The following is a 27749-nucleotide window of genomic DNA, read 5'->3' as shown; positions in this document are numbered from 1 at the left end:
AGACAGTGGGCAATCTTCCGAGTTGTATGCCGTGTGTTAAGCATTAGAATAATCATTTATTTATTAAATAGTGTTTTTAAAATGTCACCCAAAATTAATATTTTGAAAAACAAACAAACTGTGAAATGAAAAAAAAAGCCCAGTTTTAATCCCGTGTCTCGGAATTAACTGATTATTTATTTTCTGTTACATGCCAATAATACGACAAACATAGCTGTATCAGAGTTGACCAAAGTACGTATGTAATACTAAAGCTTTTATTTTGAACTCACCGGAAAAGTAAGTATTACTGTTTGCAGTTAGCTTGTGATTGGTAGATTATTCGTAAACTGACCAATCACAGCGAACTTCAGGGCCTCGTTAGGAGTGCACTCGTTTTATGCACTTGTAGTGCCGAGGTGGGAGGGTTACTGAAAAACACATGGAGAATAAATACTTACGCCCGCTGAAGAAGCTCACGAGATGACCTGAGATACAAATGGAAGCTACCCAATGTGAACACTTCCTTTTAGTTGACAACAGCGAGTGTAAAGAGGCAGTGAGTACAACTAGCAAAAATACTACACAGCAGGAAACTGTACACAAGACAACGGGTAAACATTTAGCTTAGCAACTCTTACCTGAAGTCGAATGTGTCGTGCATAACCAAGGTTAGGTAGGTAGCGAAAATTTGCTTGGTTTTTCATCTTTACGTTATTGACTGTAGAAATGCTAATGTTAGCTAACGTTAGTTATTGCTGGGGCTATGAAGTTGTGCCGGAACTAGTTTGCTGATAACGGTGGAACTAATGTTAGCCATACATTACAATGTTATCAACCACTGGTTGGTCTGCAAGGCAGGACTTATTTGTTACCAAACATATAACCTACATAACAGACAATGGCTACGCTATTTGGGTAGCTCATTGAAGTAGGACTCTAGAAAGTATAAATAGATTGCCACAGTGTTACTCACTGGTTAAACGCAGTGCTATTATACCGTTAACATTATTGAATGGGCTAGCGGCTTGCTATGTACAGTAGTAGCAGGTGATTATACTACCCCACCTTAAACATCATTGAATGACATTGTGAATCCCGGATGAGCCTCTTCTGAACTTGTTACTTAATTGCTACCTTTGCACTCATTACAGTTAAGAGATTGATAAAGATAACAACCTTTGTGATATTATGTTTAACACTTTCTATTCTGAACATGGGTAGTGTTCACAGGAGTACACACAGCATGCACTCTGGATGGTCCATTTCATTGTCCTGCAGCCACGTACACTGTGTAAGTATTGAAATAATCAGTATTAAGTAAATATGTATTCTGATAAGTGCATTGTCAAGATACAGAACATGTCTGAACACATACAGTTGAGAAGCTGCTGTTATCTCAATCAGTATGTTATTGCAAAATTGCAACACACCTAACTGAGTTCAACAACACTTGTTTCACAACAGATGTCTTATTTCAACAACCACCACACCCCCTCACATCCATGTTCTCACACACCACCACTAAATATATGTGCTCACTAGTTTCTGTTTTTTGTTTTCTCTTTGTCAGGTATGACTAAGATTTGAAGGCAGATGTGGATTCAGTGAAACTTTGTCATCAATCCCCCAGTCCATCCATGTGTATAATTTTCTTCAAGTTTGACCCCCGCCCTGCGTCCAAAAATGCCTACAGGTGAGCAAATAAACTGATACAGCCATGCAGTACAGGATGGAGAATTCTAAAAGAAAGGACTTGCAGGAAACATGAATCTTGGTAAACAATGTTGTGAGTCTTTCTTTTTTTTAAGAAAATATGCAATAGACTGTTTTTGGGAGGTGTGTGTAAAAATTATGTATGACATATCTTTTGAATGCAGCCATTTAAAAACCTAAGTGCTGGGTTTCGAACATTTCACTCCGTTTGCATCATATGGCTTTAATAAAACGTTGCAGCATGCAGCTACAGAATATATAGATAGGGTTTTCTTTAAATAAATATAAGGTGGGAAAACCTTTCAGGTGTCAAGTCTTGACATCACTGCTGTCATACTTTGACACAGCTGCAATGTTTCTTATTTCATCTTGTTCAAGGATTGTGTAGTGTGCCACTAGGAGATTGGAGCAGAGGTGCAAACACACATAAACAGCAACATAGTAACAAAGGAGTTAAGGGAAGGGAATTCTCCTTTCTGTTTTATCATCTATTTTGTTTTAGATATGTGTAGCCGAGGGACATCTGATTTTGGAGATGTCAGTCTTTGACATATTGACAACGACATATTCTACACTTACTTGCTATAGAAAATATATCACATGCTATTTTGCTCAGATCTGTCATTTTAAGGTAAAATGCAACGATTACAGGATTAGCTGTCAGATACTAAATTTATCACCAACTAATTTGAAAATCGATAAATCAATTTTAATAATTAGTTTAGGGGGAAAAAATAGTCAGAATTGTCTGTGCATCTAAAATGAGAATAGTTTCTAGTTTCTTTACTTCTTTATAACAGTACATTAAACATCTTTGGGTTGTGAACAAAACAAGACATGATTTGAGGACATCATCTAGGGCTTTGGGAAACACCAATATTTTTACGGACATTTTTCCCCATTTCTGACATATTATGGACCAAATAACTAATCGATTAATCAAGAAAATAATCAACAATGAAAATTGCAGCTATTTTTAAAGCACTGAGTGAATCTTTGTCCACCCTCAATGCTCCCCACTTAGCAGTAAATGCTAACTTTTTTCAGTGGGCAGCACAGACCAGCGCACTGTGCGCAGTCAATGTGAGTTACAGGGTGATGTGGAGTCCAGCGCATTATAATCCCCCTGAGCTTGAGAGTGAACTCTCTACCTGGCCATAGTCCATCTCTGTCCTTCCCTCTGGGAGTCTGACCCTGCCTAAGGAGATCACAGCAGAGGTGTGGTATGAGTACTGACTCAGACCTGAACCTGGGGAAAGGTGAAACGTACTGTGTCCTAATGTGGTTACATCAGTGCTATATATAGACCACTAGTTGCAGAAGTAGGTTTCATTTGCTGCAGTGATGTGTAAATCAAAAGGAATGTTCAGCATACTTAGACTAAATTGGGTTCAAGGCAAGATTAAAGTTTCATTAGGAATAATTATAACACTCACAGCACAAAATGACAGGAGTATACCAACGGGGGTTAAATGGGTTCAAGTTCAGCACAAATGACTCAATGATTACCCACATGCTGAGATTTCTAAATTTCGAAACTCGATTTCTAGCCTGCACTGTTTGTGTTTCAACTTTGTTAGCTGCTCAGAATGAAAGCAGAGCTGCAATCAACCAACCAGGACAGTAAAGTGATTTTGACCTGTAATTATAGCTCTTCCCTCAGGCTAGTCAATGCCATTTAAATATCAGCAGCTTCACTCACAGTCCCTAGAGGCTACTGTGTTCATTGCACCCAAAAAGATGAAAGTGATTGACTAATCAAACAGCAAAAATAGATTATCTCCTCAGGAGTATGATGTTACTTGTGGCAATCTGCCAATTAAATTCTGATATGCTGTAAGCAAGTTGACATTTTGACCCAATGCTGGCTTCAGAGGAAAGCTCATGGAGTGTCCAAAGCCTGTGAAGCTGATCCTCTTTGGACCATGAATATGCTCGTGATATATATCATGGCAGCCTGCCAGTCAGATTTTAATTTTTAGCCACGTGTGGCTATAAGGATGTTGGTGTGTCAGTTGGTCAGTGGTCAGAGTATCACAAAGCATCCCTCAAAGGGATGTACAAATAATAATTTCAGTTCAATATTACATTAAATTTTTTATATTAAGTCCAGACTGAAATAACTCAGCAGCTGCTGGATGGATTGCCATCAGATTTTGTACAGACATTCATGTTCCCCAGAGAATGAATTACTGACTTTTCTGATCCCATGACCTTTCCTCTAGTGCCACCATGAGGTTGTCTTTTTTTTTTCTTTTTTTTTTTCTTTGCACTGACCTGCCCTGACTACCACCAGGTGAATTGCCATGGAATGTGGTACAGATATTCAGGGTTCTTAGCGGATGAGTCTTAATGACTTTTGTCACTTCCTGACCTTTCTTGTAGCACCACCAGCAGACTTGAGTTAGATCTCAACATCTACTAATGGTTGCTCTTGAGCAAACGTCACATAGTTAGTAAAATTGAATTAGTGAATTTATTTCGGTCATTTACAACTTGTAGAGTTTGAGTACACAAACAATAACTCATACACAAAATTTATACATTGAATAAAACAATAGTTAATTTCCTTTCAGTACTGAAAACCAAAACATAAATATCTACAAATGCACTGACCGAAGAGGTATAGGCTGAAGCCTTAGCTTATTTTGCCTACCCTTCTTACATTAATAAGGTTTTGTCAGCTCCCTTTGAAAAAAGATAAAAAGAATGAAAGAAAGCGAAACAAACTGTGTGTATTGTGTACACAGAAGGTCCCAATGCAGTTGGTGAGTGGTGTGAATATTAATAGTGTTCATAATTCTGTTTTGTATTTACTAATAATATTATTTTTAAATATCTTTTTAAATCTATTAAGCGTATTGCATAATTTTATTTCTATTTCTAAATAATTCCAGAAGTTTACAGTTTTCTCTGGGCACAATGAATATATACATCAAATTTAATAGAATTCCAGCACGTTTTCAAAATACCTTGTATCTAAGCAAATAGTTCATCAAGTAGAAATTAAAGTTGACCTTAATGCAAGATGAAAGGTCAAGGGCTTAAAAAACTATACAGAATGATCCCATGGGAATTATGAATATATAATTCCAGAGTAAACCTAAAGTAGCTGCGGCCAAGTCCACAGACCACCGTGTTTACTGAATGTAAAATGAACCATAGTTCAGTATTTATGAAGAGCTTTGATTCTTCTCTGCTTCTCACCATCCCTCCTACATGATGCAGCTGTCTGTTACTGTGATCAGAGCTGCTCACATGTGATTTTCCCCTCCGGATCTGATGGCAGATGCTCTCTGGTGTAGCATCATTAGTGTCAGCTTTGTTTTGCGGAGCAGTGGTGGCTCACATAGTGCCATGGGAACAGGCTATAATTAGCCCTTGATGCACAGAGGTCGACCCCTATTAGGTCAGTTTGGTTTATCTGTTTGCTCTCGACAGGATCCAAGCTCCCACCCAAGATTAATAGGGGTACCATTGCCAAGGTCAGGAGGAGCATACAGCTATTATAGAAGTCAATAAATTTCTCTGGCCTTTCTCTTAAGGGCCTCTCTGCAGTGTTTAAATCCATATCTCAACTCTCTGTTTAAATCACATTCTATGAATTCATAACAACTAGTAATGTTGACAAAGCTCTGCATTTGTTTGTTCTTTGCATGTTTACACTCCATAAAATACATAAGTCTATGAGTCTCTGCTAAAAGGCTGATTCATGTTGAAAGAGTTGCACAGTGCAGTAGCAAAGGTCATCTTTTCCTCTGAGCAAAGGAATAATTGTTTCCTGTGTTTCATAACTGCTGAATTTGTGAGATGAGCTGAATACAGAGTTTTGTGCATATGTGTTACATGAGCAATAAGAGAAGCTGGATGAGGACGTATAGCCACTAAATGATGTCACAGTCCTTTGCTGCCCAATTGACAGTAGTGACCTGCTAGTTAAGGCATGTTGAAAGTAATGGCTGGTGTTGCATTAGATACAGGTCACAATGCAGTCTGATGTTGTTAATGGCCATGAACATAATGGCATCATTACTCACTGACACCCTGAATAATAATGCAGGTCAAAGTGTAGCGCAGCGCTTAACTGACAGGCTGCCTGTGTCAGACCGCAGAGTCACATTCAAGGTGATATATTTTAAATCAGATCACACCCTTCATTATACACAGCCAGTTCATGCTGTTCATTCCTGTTTGTAGCAATAAGTGTTTGTTTCAGCCGTGCTTAGGCAGTAAAAACAGATAAAACACCTGGAAAGGTTACTGATGCGAGGCAGGCAGCTTTGCAAATTGAGATGAAGATGGCATGGTTTATCTAGATATATTTCTTTTTATTTAAAATGGTTTAACCCCTTAACCTTCTAAGTAGCTTTAAGGTAAGAAACATAATCTTATTTCACTCTGACTGACAGTGTCATCGACTGTATATGCTGTATTGGCTTGTGCACTCTCCACTGAAGCTATATGGTGTTTACACTGAGTGAAATATTCAGACCCAAGAATCTTAATCAATTTTTTTTGGCTGCAAATGGAAATATTCTACATGCCTTGTGCATCATTTTATACATATTCCCCTGAATATTTTTGGTGTCTTTAGAAAGTTCTGTCAACTAAAATTTGAAACAAAGTTTTTGGGGTTTATTTCAATGTTTCTTGACTGATTCGCCAGGTTAAAGTGGCATAGACAAGATTTTCGCATTTACTTGTCATTTGGAAGTCAATGTTGATTGCACAGTGTAATGGCTGTAGAATAATGGCACCATCTGCTTAAATAAAAGCGTAAATAATACAGAATGCAATAATTTAAAAATCCTTTTTATCTATATCTAATTGAATACAGTACAAAGACAAAATATTTAATGTTCTAAATGAGACATTTTATTGTTTTTTGTAATAATACAGTCATTTGGAATTTGATGCCTGCAACGCACTTAAAGAAAAAAAAAAGAGACTCTGCAAGTTTTTGGGAACTGTCTAAGTAATACTAGGTAATACATGGTCTAAGTACCATGTCTGAATGGTTACTTTTGGTTCCAAAAGTACTATATCGAAAGTGCTTGATGGAAACGGGGCTTAAGTCACCCATGATGCCGTGGGCACTGACACAACCCCATACCATCACAGATGATGGCTTTAGAACTTTGCACTGGTAACAATCTGGATGGTCTATTTCCTCTTTAACCTGGAGAACACAACGTCCATGATTTCCAAAAACAGTCTGAAATGTGGATTCATCTGACCACAGTGTCAGTCCATCTCAGATTAGCTCCGGCCCAGAGAAGTCTGCAGCGTTTTTATATGTTGTTGATATATGGTTCTTCAATTTGCATGCAGAGTCTTAACTTAGATTTTTTAAGGTGCAGCGATGAACTGCGTTCACCAGCGGTAGTTTTCCAAAGTGTTTCTGAGCCCATGTAGTAATAGCCTTCATACAATCATGTTGGTTTTAATGGCAGTGCCTCCTGAAGAATCAAAGGTCACAGGCCTTCATCAGTTTGAACATTAAATATCTCTGAACAGTATTCAGATGAATATAGGTTGAAAAAAACATTGCATATCATTGCATTCTGTTTTTGTGTCCCCAGCTTTTTACAATTGGGGTTGTAGACTGGTTCCCTTTAACCTTCACTTTCGCTATGCAACTCTGTCTGCCACTGGGCGCGATCTTTTGGGAAAATGAAGGGGCCATTTACAACACAAAGGAGGCACAACTAAAACAGGAAGAGGATAGCACTTGTGTTTTTCGCAGTAGCTATTCCCAGTTACCAAAGAGTATCATGGAACAAAATTGAAACAACCAAATATTGACACTCTGCATAACAAAAGAAAAAGAGGCCAGCTGCTAGGCTCTAAGGAAAAATACACTATAAAGAAAAAGAAAATGCACCAAGCTGCTATAAAACCCAGACACAGCTAGCATGCAGAAACTGAACATGGATCTGTCTCCCTTTACTTCCTCTCTATAAAGACTGGCTGGCTCTAACTTTTTCAGGTATATTGGCTTGTCCTTTAGCTGTCATCTTCCTTTTGATCCTCTCTTCTTTGGTCATCATCAAAGGACCTCCTTCTCCTCGTAACCTCGACCTTTTGTATCCTCTGCAACCTGCTCAATCAGTGTGTAATATTGCTGTATTTGAAGACTCCTGGACACATCTGAGGCTGGGAGAAACTCAACTTGATACAGAACAGTATGTCCTAGGAACTTGAGTCAGCGGCAAACTGTGCCAACTCATTAGCTTATGAGATGGGATAATGAACTGTTAATGATGGATCTGCTGTTGAGACCAGCAGTGGCCTTCTGTAATACCTTTAATACATGGCTCACTGGTTGAACAAAATAATAAAACAACCTCTAAACCCCTCTGGCTCCTTCTCTTCAGGCTAATTTTGGCTGCAAACAGAGATGAGGTCTACAACAGGCCGTCCAAAGCTGCAGACTTCTGGGGGACCAACAGTGAGATCCTCAGCGGTAAGTCTGTCCACCAACCTGCAAATGCATATTTCCATTTTAAAAAGTAGTAGGCCAATAGCACTGAATAAGTAAACAAAAAGCAAGTTAGACCAGTTAGTCGTGTAGAAGTGCAGGCTTAGCTTCTGTTTGACCTTTATTTAACCAGGCAAGTTTCTAAGAGACCCGGGCAAGACGATGTAAATTTGCAAACAAACAACACCAAATCAGGCAGCAGATGATATATTTAACTTATGAAGAAGAATCTATAGTAAATCTAGACAAATGGAGTATGTGCTAGAATTTTAAACATATCTCTCTTGGGTCTGTGGAGAGTGAAAATGTAGCAGATGTTGCCTTTTTAGTCATGTTTGACTGCAGTTATATTCAAGGCTTGGTGGCTTTCAATGATCAAAGAAGAATCTGTCTCCTCCACCTCAGAATCCAGTTCTCCTCTACTCCGTCACAGGATATCCCCACCTGCAGTAAACTATATTTAATTGACTGATGTCCAATACACATTATAACCAAGCAGAGGAAATCAATCATCCTTTTTTTTTCTGCTGAAGGAGGAAACGCAGAGATAGCCTCGTTGTTCATCAGTCTCCTTCTCCCCTCTGTAATAGAGGGGTCAGGACTCCGGTAGTGGGCCCTTAATTGATCGCTGCTTTTATGCGATGTGACAGGAATAAATGGCTCTGCCTTATCTGCGTGGCTGGGGAGGGGTGCAGAGGCAAGGCCCTGAAGGAGACACAGCATGACGAAAAGGGAAGTAAGCTATAGCTCCCAGTGGGATCAGGCTAGCTTTCCATCCACTCCCAGAGGAGTTAGACCCTGTGGCTCTCCTGGTCACTGTCAGTGTAAGTGGACCTGTCTTTATTGATCACTAGGAAGTGCCTAGCCTTTGCAGTCCAACGTTTCCATGTCATGAGTAGAAGAGGAATGTGGAAAGAAAACAACACAATTATTGATGGATTGAGTTTATTTAATCCCTGCCATTACAGCAATGACAGTCAATGGAGTATTTTATCAGGTGTATCTTAATGCAGCTTCAAGTTCAGTATGTTTTCTTACTACCTTTCAAAGGAAGGACATTTGCTGCAAAGCTTGCAGATTGATAGTTAGCCTTGCCAAGGGCATTCCCCATTGTGGTAAGACAGATGTTGTAAAAGGTGTAAGAGATATCCTGTGAGATCTGTCTGTCTTCAGTAATGCTTTTTTTTTTTTTTTTTACATGTTTATAATTTAGATTCTGTGAAGGTTTCTGCATAGAATTATGTAATTTGGTACTAACTTTTATAGAATTTCATTGAATTTAAACCCAAATGAATTGTAATTTTGTCAATTTTTCAAATGTTGACTCCTATGCTTGCCTGTTGATAAATATCACATTTTTGCATGTTCAACTGACGTGTTTTTTTAAAGCTTGAGAGTGTGCCAGACAAGGTCACACAGTTCTTTTTAAGCCTATTGCCGCCAGGGAAAGGTCTCTATATTGCTCATTATACTGGAGTTTCGGAGTCAGGCGCACCGGAAGTGATGCATTTTATGTCATCCAGCCAGAGCGAAAGAGGGGAGAGAATAATTTATGTATTTTCACGTTAGGTTTGTTGTTGTTATGTTTTTTGTTTGGCACTGCTTTGCTTTGTTTTTTTTCTCAGTGCTTCACATATGTGTGTGTGTGTGTGTGTAATAAGGAAAATGAAAATAAGGGGGAGCAGGGGTCCGTTTCACAAAGCAGGTTCAACAAACTCTGAGTCTAATCCTGAACTCTGAGTTGATCTACTCTGAGATAGGAAACTCTGAGTTTCCGGTTCCAGAACAGCTGATTTGAATCAGTTTAATCAACTCGGAGTAGTTTCACCTGGAGTTAAGCATGTGCACCACAACTATAAAAAGCCAGCATCAATGGAGCCCCGATTCGACAAGTCACCATGGCAACGGGGAAGAGGAGGGCAGCGTTTTTCACCCCACTAGAATTAGAAATCTTAATGCGCTCATACAGCGAGTTTGCACACGTTTTCAAAAAGAAGTGCAACGCCGCTGCAGCTGCAAAACAGAGGGAGATGGTGTGGGAGAACATTGCTGCTCGGGTCAATGCGTAAGTTTAAATATAGTCCTTTGCAATCACAATAATATTACAGGGGAAAACTGCTTGAATGGTAGCCTATTAATTTATTTCATTTAGGTGCAATCCCGCGGGGGAGAAGCGCACTTGGCAGCAGTTTAGGATGAAATATAAAAACATTGTTCAAACAGGTAAGACCTCTGCATAATCTCATGGGGGTACCTCATTTTGATCACGCTATACATTGTAAAGTAAATATTAAGTGGCTGTTTGACTGTGCAGTTGTTTTATCCCCAACATAATGCTGTTTTCACACACATAAATGTTTTCTCATCATGTTCTGTTAAATAATTAGCCTAAGCCTATTTAAACTAACACAGACTTCTATTCAGCCAACAGAAAGAAGGCAGATAGCCGTAAAACGAGCACACTTTTCTGACTGCCCTGCATACAGTTGCCTTACTCAAGTGCTCAGCATCTCATTTGCAAAGAAACGCAACGCAACACACAATATCTGCCGGGATGTGAGAGCGTGACTACGATTGGTAATGTTGCAAATGTAAGGACGGATTAGGTTGTGTATGTAGATGATGGACTGTGACGGTACAGCTCAAAAAGATAATTGTGTGGAAATGCTAAAACATCTATGCGCGGTCTGATAACCATCTCCCGATGAATATTTAATTCTCTGCGCAGTAATGCTGCACCTTCATCCACGGGATCGTTATCAAAAGGACATGCCATGTTAGTGAAAAAAGTCGCCACCTACTGTGCCTAATGGACTTCTAATATACTGACTGATTTTTTTTAATGATTTTTTAAAATGACAGAGGGCAGAACTAGGCTACGCCAAAACTCGCCTGCTGACTGAATGAATGAGGAAATCAAATGGAGTGTGTGGCTCTGAAAGAGGGCGGAGACAGAGAGAAACTCGAGGTTCATTGAGAAAAACCTGGTCCCTACCAGGTTAGGTTCATAGAGTCTGTTACTACGGTAACTGACGAGAGCTTAAGTTACCTCTCTCTCTGAAATAGGCTAGAGTTACCCCTCTTTCTCTGGTTTGAGTTACCCTCATTTCACGGTTAACAGACTGAGTTTTCACTAAACCTGCTTTGTGAAATGGACCCCTGGCAGTATGGCGGACGCTATGGCGGAAAATCCCAAGAGGCGTTTAAGAAAAGTTTCTAGTGGCGCCCACTAGTGTACAAAGGTCATGTCCTTGCCTCAGCAGCCACAGTTTTTGTTTCAACTCCTGGCGTTTGCTGCATGTCATCCCCTCTCTCTCTCCAGATAGTGGATGTTTCTGGAATGGATGCTGAGGATAAAAATGAAATTCAGCTTTCAGAGGAAGGACTGAAGTCGAAAAAAGACTTTCAGAGAGTGCCCGAGGAGGCAGGGAAGATGCAGCAAGCTAACCTGCAGGCAGTATAAGCGCGTGTCGACAGTGTTTATGTAATTACTCTGACTGCCAGAGGGAGGAGGCAAAAGTTCCGCACTCCAGCTTTAACTTAAAATGCTAGCAATTCGTAGAGTAAACCACTTCGAAGTCTATCAATTGAGCGCTGTCTCAATTTCCCCATAATCCCCAGGTTGCGGAGTTCTTTCAGGGAAACATCATGAAAAGTATGCCAGTAAATAATTTGGTATCTATTGTTTGTCTTAAGGGAGACTTACCTGTGTTGAACATAGGGTGTGGAAAATCTGTAGAAACATGGAAAATGACTTTACTAAATGGATACTACCAGGGTATTGAATGTTGTGGCAATTAATCAAGTGTATGAAGAAAACACTGTTATTAATCCCATGCACTGGAGTAAGGATCTTTTTTCATTGGAAATGTTGTGATAGCTACTATTCCAAGTTATTTAAAATTCTTATAGTGGCTCATTGAATGACTACTAGCAGCATACAATGTATTTTACCTTCAGATGAAGCCTGAGCATTGTTTAATAAACAATCTACTACTTTTGTTTTACCCAGGCCTGGACTTGGAATGTGGCAGGGAAGGAGGATCATGGCTGGGGATCAGCAAGCGAGGCAAGCTTGGTGCAATCACCAACTACATGGAAGGGCGTGTCAACCCTGACGCGCAAGGAAGAGGTGAACCAGACCTCGAAAAAGTCACAGATATATTCACTGATAAAATTTATCCATAGTCTGCACTGTCTCATGTGAAGTATCTTGCATGTTGCTTACAGCTCAGATTTAGTAGGTATCTTAACTGTGCCTAGTAGTCTTCTCATGCATTTTTTAGTACATTTTTGGTACTGTATACAGTGCCCTCCAAAAGTATTGGAACAGTGAGGCCAATTCCTTTATTTTTGTTGTAGACTGAAAATATTTGGGTTTGACATCAAAAGATGAATATGGGACAAGAGATCAACATTTCAGCTTTTATTTCCAGGTATTTACATCTGGATCTGATACACAACTTAGAAGATAGCACCTTTTGTTTGAACCCACCCATTTTTCATGAGCGCAAAAGTATTGGAACATGTCACTGACAGGTGTGTTTTGTTGCCCAGGTGTCTCCCAATTACATTGATTATTCAAACAATAAATAGCACTGAATGTCTGAGCTCAGTTTCAGATTGGGTACGATAGATTTTGCCTGTGCAGACTGCATTTAGAGGTGGAACCAACATGAAAACCAGAGAGCTGTCTATGGGTGAAAAAGAAGCAATTGTGAATCTGAGAGAAGATGGACAATCAATCAGAGCCATTGCACAAACATTGGCCATAGCCAGTACAACCATTTGGAATGTCCTGAAGAAGAAAGAAACCACCGGTGTACTAAGCAACAGACGTCGAACAGGTAGACCAAGGAAAACATCAGCAGTTGATGACAGAAATATTGTGAGAGCTGTAAAGAAAGACCCTAAAACAACTGTTAGTGACATCAGCAACAACCTCCAGAGGGCAGGAGTGAAGGTGTCACAATCTACTGTTCGCAGACTTCATGAACAAAAGTACAGAGGCTACACCAGAAGATGCAAACCACTCATTAGCAAGAAGAATAGGAAGGCCAGGCTGGAATTTTCCAAAAGGTACAGAGATGAGCCTCAAAAATTCTGGGAAAAAGTTTTATGGACTGATGAGACAAAGATTAACTTTTTCCAAAGTGACGGAAAGGCGAAAGTTTGGAGAAAGAAAGGATCTGCTCATGATCCCAAACATACAAGCTCATCTGTGAAACACGGTGGAGGTAATGTCATGGCTTGGGCTTGCATGGCTTTTTCTGGGACGGGCTCTTTCATCTTCATTGATGATGTAACACATGATGGCAGCAGCAAAATGAACTCAGAAGTCTACAGAAACATTTTGTCTGCTAATTTAAAGAAAGATGCAACCAAACTGATTGGGAGATCCTTCATCATGCAGCAAGATAACGACCCAAAACACACTGCCAAAACAACAAAGGAGTTCATCAGGGGCAAGAAGTGGAAGGTTTTAGACTGGCCAAGTCAGTCTCCAGACTTAAACCCAATAGAGCATGCATTTTACCTGCTGAAGATGAGACTGAAGGGAGTAACCCCCCAAAACAAGCAACAACTGAAAGAGGCTGCGGTGAAAGCCTGGAAAAGCATCACAAAAGAAGAATGCAAAAGTTTGGTGATGTCAATGGGTCACAGGCTTGATGCAGTTATTGAAAGCAAAGGAATTGCAACTAAATATTAAGTCTCATTCACTTTAATCTATTTTAAGTTTATATGTTCCAATACTTTTGCTCACCTAAAAATTTTGTGTTCCATTACAAATAATGCTATCTTCTAAGTTGTGTATCAGATCCAGATGTAAATACCTGGAAATAAAAGCTGAAATGTTGATCTCTTGTCTCATATTCATCTTTTGATGTCAAACCCAAATGTTTTCAGTCTACAACAAAAGTAAACGAATTGTACTCACTGTTCCAATACTTTTGGAGGGCACTGTATTTAATTGTTGTCCACCATTTAAAGCACAGCATTGCATTTCCGGCTACATTTTAAAATGTCTTGCAAAATCATTTGTGTTTCACATAACTGTCTCTTTATTTTTTATATTTATATATTTTATATGTATTTATTATTAACAACTAGTCTGGGTTTATTGAGTGCATAATTTAGAGGCATTCCTTTCTCTCTGCTGTTCTGCAGGATTTCTAGTGTCTAACTACCTTATGGACAAGGATGTGGACAGCTACTCTTATCTAAAGAAGGTGTCGGCAGAAAGCCACCTTTACAATGGCTTCAACCTCATCACAGCCGAGTTCAAGTGAGTGAAAGTTGTGGTGAAATCCATCCGAGAGTGTGTTCCATCAACTGATAAAGTACAAAAAGGTAAAGTCAAAGATGTGTTAACATCATGAGAATCTTTACAGTGCGATTTGGTTGCAAAAACGACACATTTGTCTGTCAGTAGGCAGCCACATTCATAACATGATACATTTTACAAGTTGAAATTTATTCCAGAGTTAGGAAAAATACATAATATGGCCACCGAAGGCTGGCGGATGTTAAGACAACCTCTTTATTGCACTGTGTGGGTGTCATGAAGTGACATCAGCAAATTCTTGTGCACTAAAGGATTCTAACTCAAAGATTTTTTAGAAACTTGTTGAGAATGGGCTGTAACTCTGCTGCCTTACCTTGGAATGAAACCGCAAAGGCAGCGTCTTCATCTCTGGAGTGCAAAGCAGGCAGAACTGAAAAGAAATCTCAGCTGCTGAGCTGTGAAAGAGCCAGCATTAAAATTTTAAAGGAACACCTGTTCTTATTTCAGGGTTTCAGACAAAGAAAATCTAGACAGTATTAAAAATAATGAGGGTTTTTTTTTTCTTCTTCTTTTTTTCTATCCTCGCCTCCTTCACCAGCCTGACTTGACTGAATTTCGTGATCTGGTAATGGGAGGAAAGTCAAAGTAGGATTATTGCACACCGAGATATTTGTCATGGTGGAAGCCCCTGTAGACAATTGGCATGGAAACAGGTCTTAGTTTCTGCCAGCGAGAGGTTGGAGGTTCAGCTCCAATACACATCCCTATCAAACTGTATCCCCGGCAGGGGAGAAAAAAAAGGGTTTCCACAGTGGAGTTTGGTGTCATGATCCACGTATCCTGGTAACATGGCCTCAAGGAGGATCTCCTCTCAAGACAGATTTTCTTGCCTTTCCCCCACTTTTCTTAGCATTAGTTTTAGGTTAGAGATACATTTTTTCCTGCTGTATTAGGCTCACAGTATCATTTTTAATAACTGTGATATCACACTAATCACTGCTGCCTACTCTCAGTATGATGGATATGATGTAGTTTATTGAAACAATGGGCACTTTGTTATAGACAGAGGTGACCTTCTCATTTCTAGCCAGTGACTTTGCTGCTGAAATTGCTACTGGCAGATTTTATTAGCTGTAGCTATATAACAAGATGAGCTAATGCATTGTATGAAATCTTTGTCTCTTACTGACTTTTAATGTTTCCAGCTGACTTGTTGACTTGACACTTGTAAAAAAGATCTTAGATGTGGACTAGATGGCTACATACATGATAGAATTTAAAGCTAAAGCAGGCAAAAAGTCAGAATCCTCACTTGTTAATCCGAGCTGAAGAAATGAAAATAAGGAATAAGGATTGTCTTTGTATTGCAATGTAAAGCTAATTCGCCCCAATTACTATATGTATGGTGTGAAAATGTAAGATCAGACTGTTATTTCATTCTAATGTCACCCTGTTAAAAGGAATACTTCACTCACAAAATGATTATTTGTATATCAATTACTCACAACGTGTTGAGGCCCAGACACTCCAAACCGATGTCACAGAACTAGTGGCAACGAAAGCTGACTGTTGCGCCACCTCATGTCACCCGTATCTTGGCCCAAAAGTTGCTCATGAACACACCGCAAAGACTCCAACTGACGGCCAACCAGCATGTATGTGCTGCACCTGTGTGAGAGGAAATACCTCTGCATACCAGCAGACAACAGTAGTCTGTATTCTTCATTCAAAAAGGGAAACCAGAAGGCCATCATGGCGCTAGTTAGCCAGTTAGCACGTTAACAACACAATCCAGTGTTGAAAGAACAGAACATATTTACCATGCGCCAGTGAACAATAATAAAAACAACCACAAAACATTTCTGCTATAGAGCTCAATAGCTAAAGAAAAACAATCTTACCTTATCTTACCTTATATAACAAGTTTGTTTCAACCTGACTCCCTCTTGACTTTCCCTGTTTGTTTACTTTCCTCATTTCCATTTCTCTTGTCGTGCACTGAGCTGATCTGCCAGTCAGAGTGATGTCGTTCACCTTATCTCAGACCCCAATTTAACACTCTGAATCCGCTGAACAAAAAAGCTGACAGTGGCCATCGGGGGCCAAGTTTGCGGGCCACACCACTAGGGCGATAGACGCTCACCGATGGCCCATCATTGATCAACAGCTGACTGTCTGCTTGGTGTGTCAGGGCCTTTCCATTGAAACTGTGAAAAAACATGCCGCTACAATGAATGACGAATCCGGAAATGGAGAAAATTCTTAATGAATTGAAGTTAAATTGGGCCACGTTTAACAACAGCAAACCTGTATCAAAACTCTCACACAACTCGTGCAGTGTAATCCAAGTCTCATTTATCAGTCGTATACTCAATACTTCCTGAACACATGCATTTCCTACTTAAAATGCTTCCACATACAAGTACAGCACTTGGGCAAGCGTGTGTGTTTGTACTCTGCTCGTTCGTTCCGTTGAACAAAGTTCAAACACACAGGCTTGCCAGGCACACGTTTGTGCATGAAACCATTTATGCATATCATTCTACCACCACAAAGGGGGTGAGTAATTGATATAGAAATGATTGTATTGTGGGTGAGTTATTCCTTTAACTTCTTATTGTACATACTTGAACAAGCAAGACAGACATGAATAAGTGGTTTAAGGTTAAGGACTAACTACTGTTTATGCACATAAGAGCAGGACAGAGCCACTAACAAGGCTCTATACTCTTATGTGGTAGCACCCGGTACCAGCCTCCACACTGTGGGGGAATACGACACAGTGGATATACTATTGTGAATGGATCTTTCTTTTTCTTTTTCTTTTTTAAACATAACCTTTGACCCCCTTTGTAGTATGAAGTGATGTAGTATGCAGATTATCAGCTTTTTGCAGCCTCAGTCCTTGGATATCAGTATTGTTTCAGCATTTCCAAACCCCCTTTGTTTCTCTTTTCAAATAGGACTAAACAGCAGCTAGACGGCTTGGCTTTTGTTTCTTTGATCGGCTGTAGCCATCAAGATATGCAAATGTCCTTGTTAAGACCAGGAGCTGTAGTTGTGCCTGTGCTGCCCCAGTGGCATTCCTCTTACGGTGTATACGGTGCCACCCCACGCTAGTGAGACGCCAGCAAAGCGAAGCACACCATGTATTTGCATTGTAATAATGCCTTATATCTTCCTCTCTAACTGGGCTGTCATCTGGGGCTGAAATCACTCAACAGAGCCTCGTGTTGTGAAAGTACAGTGAACGTTCCTCTCCTCAAATGCCTATCTGATGGACGCTACGTTCACTGCAGATTGAGATGACACACAGTGACAGAAAGGGAGCCTACATCTTTTTAATAAACACAGTCATTACCAGCCTATTTGTTTTTCACTGTAGTGTGCCCGGCAGCTCAGAGGAAATAAGGCATCTAGTTTCTTTCCGAATCAATAACTACATCTGGTGGATAGAGAGTAGCACTGTATTACAATTAGAGGATTTCTCATTCATCTGTAACCAGCAACATGATTTATGATGGGGTGGCAGTGGGGGACACGATGTGCCCAGCATTTTTAAGCATTGTCTGCCTTCACTCAGTTTTAGAGAGTGTGAGATCACCCGCATGGAGATGCAGTGAGGAGAATGAGTATACACACTAAATACACAACCCAGAGGCTTTCACATATTTCAGTCTGACCATGACTTATGTATTGCCCCTTTTTAATTGCGATGCTTGTTAAACCAATACAGCCTTGATTAATGCTCTAACCATGTTACATCGACTTGTACATGCAAGTGATTTAGTCAGTGGCAGCAGTCCATTCCCAGAACATCATACAGAGCGTTCACTCTGTCGAGCTAACACCATATATATTTAAATTTTCATCTCAGATATTCTCTACTTAATGCTCTCAAGGCTCCATATCCAACATTCCATCTGACTTTTCTATAGCTTTCCTTTTTGATCCCACTTCATGTCACTCTCACTTTAAAGTCAATGCCCAGAGATGATCCATTTTAATGAATACATCTTCTGATGTTTGCCTGCAACGAAATGCCTTGCTTAATGCACTTTCAGTCAGGCAGAGTGAGGCTGCGTTATTAAAACAACTTTAGAAAGTGGCTCAATGTTATGGCCTCAAACCATGTGTTGTAATTCTTGGCAGGAACTTGTTTTAGCTGAAAAAGACAAACAGCAGAGCATCAGATTCCAGAGTATCAGGGGTGGATGAACTCTCAACATTTTAAAGAGGAGCAACTATGAATATTTGTTTTTCCAAGCACTACTTAGATTACCTATTGCAAAATCACATTCCCTTTGAGCAGAAGAGATCATGGTTTTGTGCAGAATAGAATTAGCAGTAGATGCTCACAGTAAATAGCTCAGATATAGCCTACATTGTTTTTTAAGTGAATCCAGATGTTCAGTAACTGCCACAAAAACCAAAATAATGTTGATGTTGGATTTAAGACTGTTAGTAAGGGGTCATATTTTACATCATGAGGAGATCTGAATCCCACTACATTTTAATGCATTTTTTCATCCTGTGGAAGTCTGTCTGACCCCATGTAGGCTAATTTTCATTTCTAGGTCAGATGTGATTAGATTTTGTTACCAGTGTTATAAGGGCATCATGTTATTCTATTTATTGAGTCAGCAGTTATCTTGAGGTCACATACAGTAGCTGGTACTAAAATGGGTTACCACATGGATATGCCAGTGTTATGCATAAGAATGATATCTGGTTTTTCATTTTTACTATGTATCTCAACACAACAAGACTGATGGTGACAATGTTAGCATGCTGATGTTTAGCAGGAATAATGTTTACCATGTTCACCATCTTTGTTAGCACAGTAACATTTTCTAAACAGCACTAACACAAAGTACAGCTGAGGCTGTTGGGAAGTTTTGAAAATTTTAGTTATAAACCGTATTGGACAGTGTTTAATTTTGATCTGATGATGGAGCAGATAAAAAGTAACTGGAAGACCAAGGTCATTACAGTTCATTCTGAGGAGGATGTGAATGTAGATAAGGTAAAACTTTAAAACTCATCCTGCGGGAAATTGTTGTGCAGCAGTTGCAGTGCAAAGTGGCAAAGAGTGCAAATGTTTAGAGTGCGAACCAAACGAAAATATAAATAAAAATAATGTTAAAAAATACAGTGCAAAAAGCAAATGAACAGAGCCAGAAATGTCATAAATATAACTGTTAAAAAAACACACACAGGTCAACAGGACCACATTTCATGGTAGTTTGTCCAATAGTTATTTAACCATTTGACTTGTGACCACAAATATCAACCTTGTAATGGTGCTAAAGAAAAATTCAGGCGTTTCCCAAAAGTCATTGGAATCCGTCCTCTGGGCACTATGGATATCTGAACCAAATTTTATGGTAATCTATCTAATAGTTGTTGAGATATTTCACTTGGTTCAAACATCGCCATCCATGGAGCCATGACACTACCATAGCTAAAAATGATTCATTTTGATGATTCAAAATGAGCAAACACCAAACAAATCAAGTTTTTGCCTCCTTTCCACAGATAGATAGATAGATAGATAGATAGATAGATAGATAGATAGATAGATAGATTTGTAATGATAAAATGTCAGATGTTTGTCTTAAACATGGCCAGAGTATCAAATGATTACATAAACGTATGAAAATGATCCTTGTGAGCAATAACCTCTGGCTTCAGACCATTGTAAGAACTCTGTTCCCAATGTTTTTGCTACTTTTCAGACAAGATGACTTGAGATTGTGACGAATTTCTTTATATGGTTATTGTGAGTGTTTACACTGCTACATGTAGCTACATGCTAACTTCAGGAAAACCAGTCATCTTGTTTGCCAGTGTTGCCAATTTCTCCTTGATTTTGAACCATGTTCCTGCTTGAACATGTCCAGTTGTGTTTAGAACATATATTGGTCATTTTTCATGGCATAAAGCGTGACTATACTCTGTCACAGTTATTCCCCGGCTGTGATGTCAGTGCAGAGACACTGAGATATGGAAGGCCTGTAAACGCTGACCAGTAAGAGCAGAATGGGCTTTTCAGCAAGGGGGCTTAAAGTGACAGGCTGTAAACAACAGTACAACAGTACATGCTGTCGTTACCCAGGAGCCCCCACCAACATGCCCATCTACATTCTGAACTGATAATGTCGAAAGCTCATCCAAGCATCTCCAGGCAACTACACCACAGCTGGCGATGGGGAAACTGCTCTGCAGCTCCAGCATAGAGGACTCTTCATTAGATCGTCTCCCAGCCAGCATACTGATTACCTCTCTTACTGAGATCTGAAAAAAGCCTGTTTTCGACTCTTCCCTCCTCGTTCTCTCTCTGCCCAGTGGCCTTGACCTCCTGCTGTTCCCTCATCTCAGCCCAAATCAACCCACAGCACACCTGATGGGACTTTTAATATTCCAGCCAGTTTCAAATAGCAGAAATAGAGCTGTCTCTCTGCAAATCCACCACCTGCTACCACCATGGTCAATTTGATGCATATCAAAAGCAAAGTGTATACATAAATACTGGGCCGTTGAGGTATTGCTGAATTCAGTGCCAAGCTCAAAATAGTATTTCAGATATTGTTTGCCCACAGCAGAACTGACAACAGGTAAAAGCTCTACAGATTCTTAGGCTTCCCTTCACATTACAGTGCCATCTGTTTCCTACTGAGCAGCTACTGTGTACACGCATGTATGAGGGTTGACTGCTATCACCCAAGTCAACATTGGACAGTGTTGCTGTGTTCATAGTAACCATAGGAACACAGGAAAAAGTAGTTGTTTATTCAGACTGTTTAACCGGGTTTGGGTACAAGTTGGAAACAATATTAAGGTCTTTGGTTTGTTGTTGTCAGAGAGATAGTGTAACTCCAGCCTGCCGCTTTGAGGATTCTCTCACAGCTGCTCGGACACATATTGTCCTCTCTTTAGAAAACACTCTGCTCCGGGAAATTTACACAAGGCAGAGGAGTGCTTGTGCAAACAGTAAAGGATGACCTCTGCACAGGGGCAACTGTTTGTAGACAAGCAAGTTTATCACAAATCATTTGCAGGGAATGAAAGTGAGTGTTTGTTTGAGGTTTGCTCATGTCAGCATCTGTCATCGTGTTATTCCCTCAGTCTTTGGTAGTTTTTTTGTGTACTTAATTGTGATAAACTGACTAATGGATAACCTTTATAGATAATGATTTTCACTCCTTCCATTACATTTGGCTGAGGAAAACAAGAAGCATTTCATTGTATCAAGCCTTAGGATACTCTAACTTTGAGAAGCAAATAAACAAAATATACTAATATCTTTGTTGACATCAAGTGCAACATTTTTCTTTGCATAAAGCAAAAGCAAACCAAAGAAATATTTCTTCACAAGCCTCTTGAAACCCCATAGCCACCTTGTGGGTGAAACTTTTATTTATTTATTTATTTATTTATTTATTTATTAATTTGGATTGAAGCAGTTTTCTCAAAGATTTGTTCAAATGTTGGCTTAAACATAAATAGGGATGCAATTAAGGATTATTTTCTTTACTGATTAATCTAGTGAATATCCTGTCAATTAATTGATTAATTGTTTGGTCTATAAAACATGAGAGAATTGTTTTAAAAAATGCCCATCTTAATTTCCCAGAGTCCAATGTGACATCTTGAAATTGCTTTTATTGTCAGATCAACAGTTTAAAAACCCAAAGATATTCAATTTTCTGTAATGTAAAACAGGTAAAAGCTGCAACTCTTCTCATTTTAATAGTTTCAGTTTCAGTTTATTTAGAGTGTAAAATCACCATGGTAGAAACATGGTCTATACAATAACCACTATAAACAGATTCTGCATATGTATGCAAGATTTTGGTTTCAGAAGCATTCTGATTTGGTCCGAGTAGTACTGAGTGATCACATGTGAGCAGTAGCAAAACGGTTCACGTGGAGATGCAAGTCAACTTGGCCGAAATGCAATCTTGGAAACCAGCGGCTATCGTCTGATGACAATTTTGCCTTTTTTTGCTTTTATTTATCTGCATTCATAAGCTGATATCTGCTCATAGAAATTAGCTGAAATGACCAGCACACTGAAGAGGAAATCTTGGCCCGAATATCCGCTAGCTACACTAGATCTCTTGAGGCACTGGCTGTTATTCCCAGAGGGTTTATCCTCATTAGACGATGGCCGAAGGAGTTCCAAGATTGCATTTGAGAACCTGGAACAATCAAATGTTTGGCCTTTTTGCTTGAAAATTGAATTAAATGTTTTATCAACTATAAAGGAAGTGGTCACTTAATTTTCTGTCAATCAACCAATCAGTTAATAGACTTATTGTATCTGCTCTAAACATGACATATAAACTCACTGTTAATGGGTTTAAACCTTTTCTGCTCGTGGTGATATATGGTATAGACCAAAGGCCGATTTGTGTTGTGGCTTTTAAAACTATTCAATAAAGTTCGTGGCAGAGCTGTGAGCCCAGCGGCTTATTCTGTGCCTGTCTTGCCACCTCTTGACTGGGAAATCTTCCAAGTTAGATGTTGAAGCAGTGTTGCGCCACATTTCAGATTGACTGATGCCACTGGTATGGCTGTCATAAAATTGACATCAAAAAAATCCATTCCCCTGCTGGTTCAAAGGATTTGGTCATAATTTATTATTCACTCTCCTGTACCAAAGCTGTCACAGATGCCCTTGATGTCAGACAGATTTTTCAGACTGAATAAATTCCCTCTAACTGAGGACTTTGCGAAAAGATCTAACACCGTAACTAAATGGTTTTGTGGTAGTCAGAGGTGTTTGCAGCACTAATTTGTATTTTGAAGCATTTATTTTACCCAGTAGTTCCTTGAGGATAGATTAAATGCAGCAATTAACTGTGGTGTTAGGTATTTTCCCATTTGAATTGCCTCTACAAATGAAACAGGCTTCTTAATTCCTATTTTCCAGGACTGTGAAGAAAATCAATCATTAAAGAATACTGTATGGTGCACTGTTGATATTCTCTTTCACCCCGAGCCCTCATTTTACAGGATTCCCTCAGGAGTGCTTCTTTGAACACCATCTTTGCTCTGTTTACGATTATTTAAAGAGCATAGAAGCATTGTGACTCTTGACACAGCCTTCATAATTAGATATAAACAAGTTTAATCATCACTAAATGCAATCTGTAATTTTCCATCTCACTGTGTCCCATGTAGAGCCAAACAAGACATTGTGTGTTACTATGGAAACAGAGGCAGCCCTGAACCCATCCATCTAAAATCAGGTCTGTGTTTTTAATGTGGTTGCTGTAGAAACCATTCCTTTTACGTCACACACCTTTACTTTCGGCCCCTGGCCCATTCATGTTAGCTTGACATTTCCGTGTTGATATTGCTCTCCAGTTATCGGAGGATGTGCCCCAAGGCCACTAACAGAGCTTACTAGTGTATATGTTTGTCTGTGTTCTTCATATGTCCCTCAGCAGGAATCTATGGCTTGAGTAATTCGCTGCTGGACACGCCGTGGAAAAAACTGCTGCAAGGCAAGCGCCACTTCACCAGCGTTGTCAACGACCAGTCGCTGTCCTGCGATGGACTGGTACAAGAGCTGCTCACCGTCCTCAATAATGAGGAACTGTGAGTGTCGACTTCAACATTCCCTAGCTGTAGATTCACGCATCAACAGCTTGTTTCATTCATTTTATTTTATTTCTATAGATTTAAAGGCTTTATGTTGGATATAAAGCAATTCTATGTGTCAAATATGTGTGAACTGCCATTGATGGAGTCATGAATGTTGACATGAAGCTGGGCAATATATTAATATCGTATCGATATCATGATATGAGACTAGATATCATTTTAGATTTTGGATATCATATATCAAAAGTTTTGTCTTCCCTTGGTTTTAAAGGCTGCATTACAGTAATTTTCAAAACTTACAAAACAATCATAACTAATGGAAATGGTCAAGTGAAAGCACAGAGCTGCAACAGAGTTTCAAATGTCAAATTGTGCTTTAGTCAAAAGACATTTTGGCATAACACTAATAAGGAGCACCCGATGTGTCAACTCTCAAATCTTATGGAGAAACTTTTTAAAAGAGCTGTTGTTTATGTATAAAAAGCATCAAGACTCAACTGCATGACCTATTTTTTTTTTGCCTGAGATATTTTGAGAAACAGATTCTAGTGAACTGTGAGTTAAGTGGAAGTTTGCAAACAAGTTGAAATTAAGGACACAGCAGGTGGAGGAAGCTCTTGTGCAGGTGTTGTTTGTACATTACATCATTTATGGATATTACGCATCAGTTGATCGCTGACTTAAATGTACTTTATGGGGAATACGACAGGCAATGGTCTATGCTCAAGACTCAAAAATAGCACGTCCAAAAACGATAAATACTGGGTGCTGGACAGAAGAAAAAATACATAAATACAAAAAACAGGTCCGCACACCAGAAACTGCTCCTTTTGAACATTTCAATCGTATCACCCCGTGTGATCTTTTGGGCACCAGCCCTTCATCAGACATCATAATGATCTATGCTTACATATGACTCTAAAGCTTCTCTAAGAGGTGTGTTTTGGGTTTGTTTAATAGGAACGCACCTGATCCAACTCAGGAGAGCCAGGGCAATGGTATCAGCAAGCCTCTGCTCCAGGCTCAGTCAGCAGTGTGTGTTCGCACCCCTAATTACGGCACAAGGTCAGTGTCTTTCTCCTACGCCAAATCTCTCTCCTTTCTCTCTCCCCTTGTTTGTCCCTACTTGAGGTGACTGACAGGCCTGTGCTGGCCTGCAGGAACATAGAGAACACAGAATTGTTGTTACACAAAAATCCCCAGTGCAATCGATCCTCCACAGCTAGGGAACAAAAGGGGAAATTGTCTTTACTGTGATGCCACAGTGTAGTGGTGGATACAGAGACTGTCGTATCGCCGAAAGGTCAGTCCCTGCCAGAGCCATCAACGTGTACTTTAGCAAGGCACGGTCTACTAACGCCTGCTCAGTGTTAATACTGGTGTTTGATAAGTAACTGAAATGTGACTTTTAAATTCCCTAAGTTGTCATTAATATTACTCCTGCCACTTGCCTGTGTTCTTTCATTTTCTTCCTTCATATTTTCAGTTGTTAATTTTGTTTTTTATCTGTTTCTTTGCTTGTATCCTATGTCCCTGCTCATTTAGGACCAATACAATTATCCTGATAGACGCAGAAGGCAATGTGACCTTCACAGAGCGCAACATGTCCAACTGTGGTGACACAGGCAAATGGAGCACCAATTCTTTCCAGTTCAAACTGCAGGTGTGAAGATGTTATGGAGGAAATCCACTGTGTGCCTTTCTGCATCACCCTCCAACCTCCCTGCACCCCTCTCCCCCTCCTCGAGCTGCGCTTCATAGCAGCTATGTGAACATGAAGACTCATCTGCACTTTTTCTTAAGCTAGCTGACACTAGCAGCCTCATTAACATCAGTGATATGTATTTCGTCTTCTTGATTTAAGTTATGAAAATGCATCTTTTGAAAATGTGTGCTAATTTAAAAGATTGCCAAAGAACATTTATAATTTTGTAGAGGCAAATATTGTACTTGCATTTCACAAAACTGTGGGGTTGGGTCGCTTTGAAAAGTCTAAGACATTACAGATTGCAAGTAACCTGCTTTGAAATACAATCAGTACTGTAGTGCTCAGGATTATTTCAATGCAATCTCATGTATTCTTGAAGTACTCAACATGGAGTTTATGCACAATTTCCAGACTGCAATTTGAAATTATTTTCTGTTTAACACAATAATGAATCATTGGGTCTCTGGTATTTTTCTATATAATGTGTAATCTGATTAGACTTTACAGTAATTATCACAAATTAGAGTTACCAACTACTGTAACCCTGTTATGGGTAATTTCATTAGTTATGCCCCAACCCTGCACAACAGTAGCCTCAGTGTTGGTAACCGCTGATGCTGAATGCAAACCGTTTCAGGCACTGGATCTCTAACCACTCCCATGGTAGAATAATGCGTTTTAGAGCTGCTCGACAATAAAACAGTTTATCCAAACACTCACATTTGGCTCACCAAATCATGATTGTTACACAAACACACTGTGAGGAACCATTTTTTTAAGTAACTAAATGTGTATGTGCACCTGCTGGGTTGATTTCTACGTTTTAACCTATATCTGGTTCTTTCTTTTATACCATGTGTGTTTTTACTTCTGCTTCTTGTGTTCTTTACCCACGCACGTTACTCATACAGGTGTTGGCGCTAATTCAACAGGAAACATATTGACATTTATTAGCCTTTAGAAAGTTGTTAAGTGGCTCAGAAACTCAAACTGGAGAGGGCTTTGTGCAAATATTTAATACTTATTATCAATTCATAGTAGCACTCTATAGTTACTGAACTCAAAGAGTTTGAAAGAGGCATATTTCCACTATCTTGTGTGGAGAGGGGTATTTCAGTGAGGTTGCACTTAACTTGTCAACTCTTCAGGTGCCCATAAAAGCAGAAGAACCCTCACTTGCTATAACTTGAATATTTTTATGTGTCCATTGGTCTGCTCTGAGTATTTGGAGTTTTCCTATAGCCATGTGGCTGTTCCATGCAGTGTACAACAGACTTAATTCTTTAAAAAAATCTATGAAGCCTTTTTCTTATATGGTATTTTTACAGGAAATGCACAGGTTCAAATAATAGATTAATTATGGCTGAATTCTATTTAGCTTCTCTGATTTTAGGGGCTTCATTATTGTTATTAGTAAAGGCTGAGTTTTTCCTACTATAAAAAGTCAAAATATGCTGTGATAAAGATGTGCTGCTTAAATAAATAGTATAAAATATATGTGGCCAACATCACTCATTTAAATTTAAGAAAAGATGAAAGTTTGCTGCTCTTATGTTGAATTTGAGCAATGTTAATTTGAGATGCAACGTAGTTGTTGTGTGTGTTTGAAATCTCCCCACGAGCTACCTTAACTTTACATAAATAGATTATATCACTTATGAAACCATCTCCACTCCTCCTGTATTTTAGTGGAAGAAAATAAATTTAACTGAACGTGCTGTGCAGTTTCACTGATCCGCTACTGTTAGTGAATAGTGACCCCAACTGGCAAATTATGATATTGTGATTCACATGATCCTCATGTAGTCTGCCCCTCAAGACTTAATTAGATGCTACATGGGTATATTTAATTCATTTTTGTGACACTCTTAAATCTGTAATCTGGGGCACTGGTGTTGGCAGTGCAAAAGAAAATCATGAAAACACAGTGTTCATAAACAGCCTGACTATATGCGCAGAGAATG

At 39.3% G+C, this 27749-nt stretch overlaps 1 protein-coding gene across 3 annotated transcripts; it reads left to right on the top strand.

Annotated features, from left to right (window-relative positions):
• The first annotated feature begins 491 nt into the window (after positions 1-491).
• On the top strand, positions 492-26504 carry tango2 (transport and golgi organization 2 homolog (Drosophila)). 3 transcript variants are annotated; one of them, XM_049578883.1, is made up of 10 exons: positions 492-593; positions 1204-1273; positions 1553-1675; positions 8073-8161; positions 12189-12308; positions 14345-14462; positions 23652-23719; positions 23918-24071; positions 25038-25142; positions 25623-26504. In XM_049578883.1, exons 3-10 carry the CDS (start codon positions 1620-1622, stop codon positions 25744-25746), a joined length of 834 nt encoding a protein of 277 aa, XP_049434840.1. In that variant the 5' UTR covers positions 492-593; positions 1204-1273; positions 1553-1619; the 3' UTR covers positions 25747-26504. The 3 variants fall into 3 exon arrangements, with proteins under 3 accessions (XP_049434840.1, XP_049434839.1, XP_049434841.1); XM_049578882.1 differs by having other exon boundaries at positions 495-655; XM_049578884.1 differs by having other exon boundaries at positions 496-655; positions 23921-24071.
• Positions 26505-27749: the final 1245 nt, after the last annotated feature.

This window comes from Epinephelus fuscoguttatus, linkage group LG6 (assembly GCF_011397635.1).
Source record: "Epinephelus fuscoguttatus linkage group LG6, E.fuscoguttatus.final_Chr_v1".
Lineage (NCBI taxonomy): Eukaryota > Metazoa > Chordata > Actinopteri > Perciformes > Serranidae > Epinephelus > Epinephelus fuscoguttatus.
This window is presented reverse-complemented; position numbering and strand designations above follow the sequence as displayed.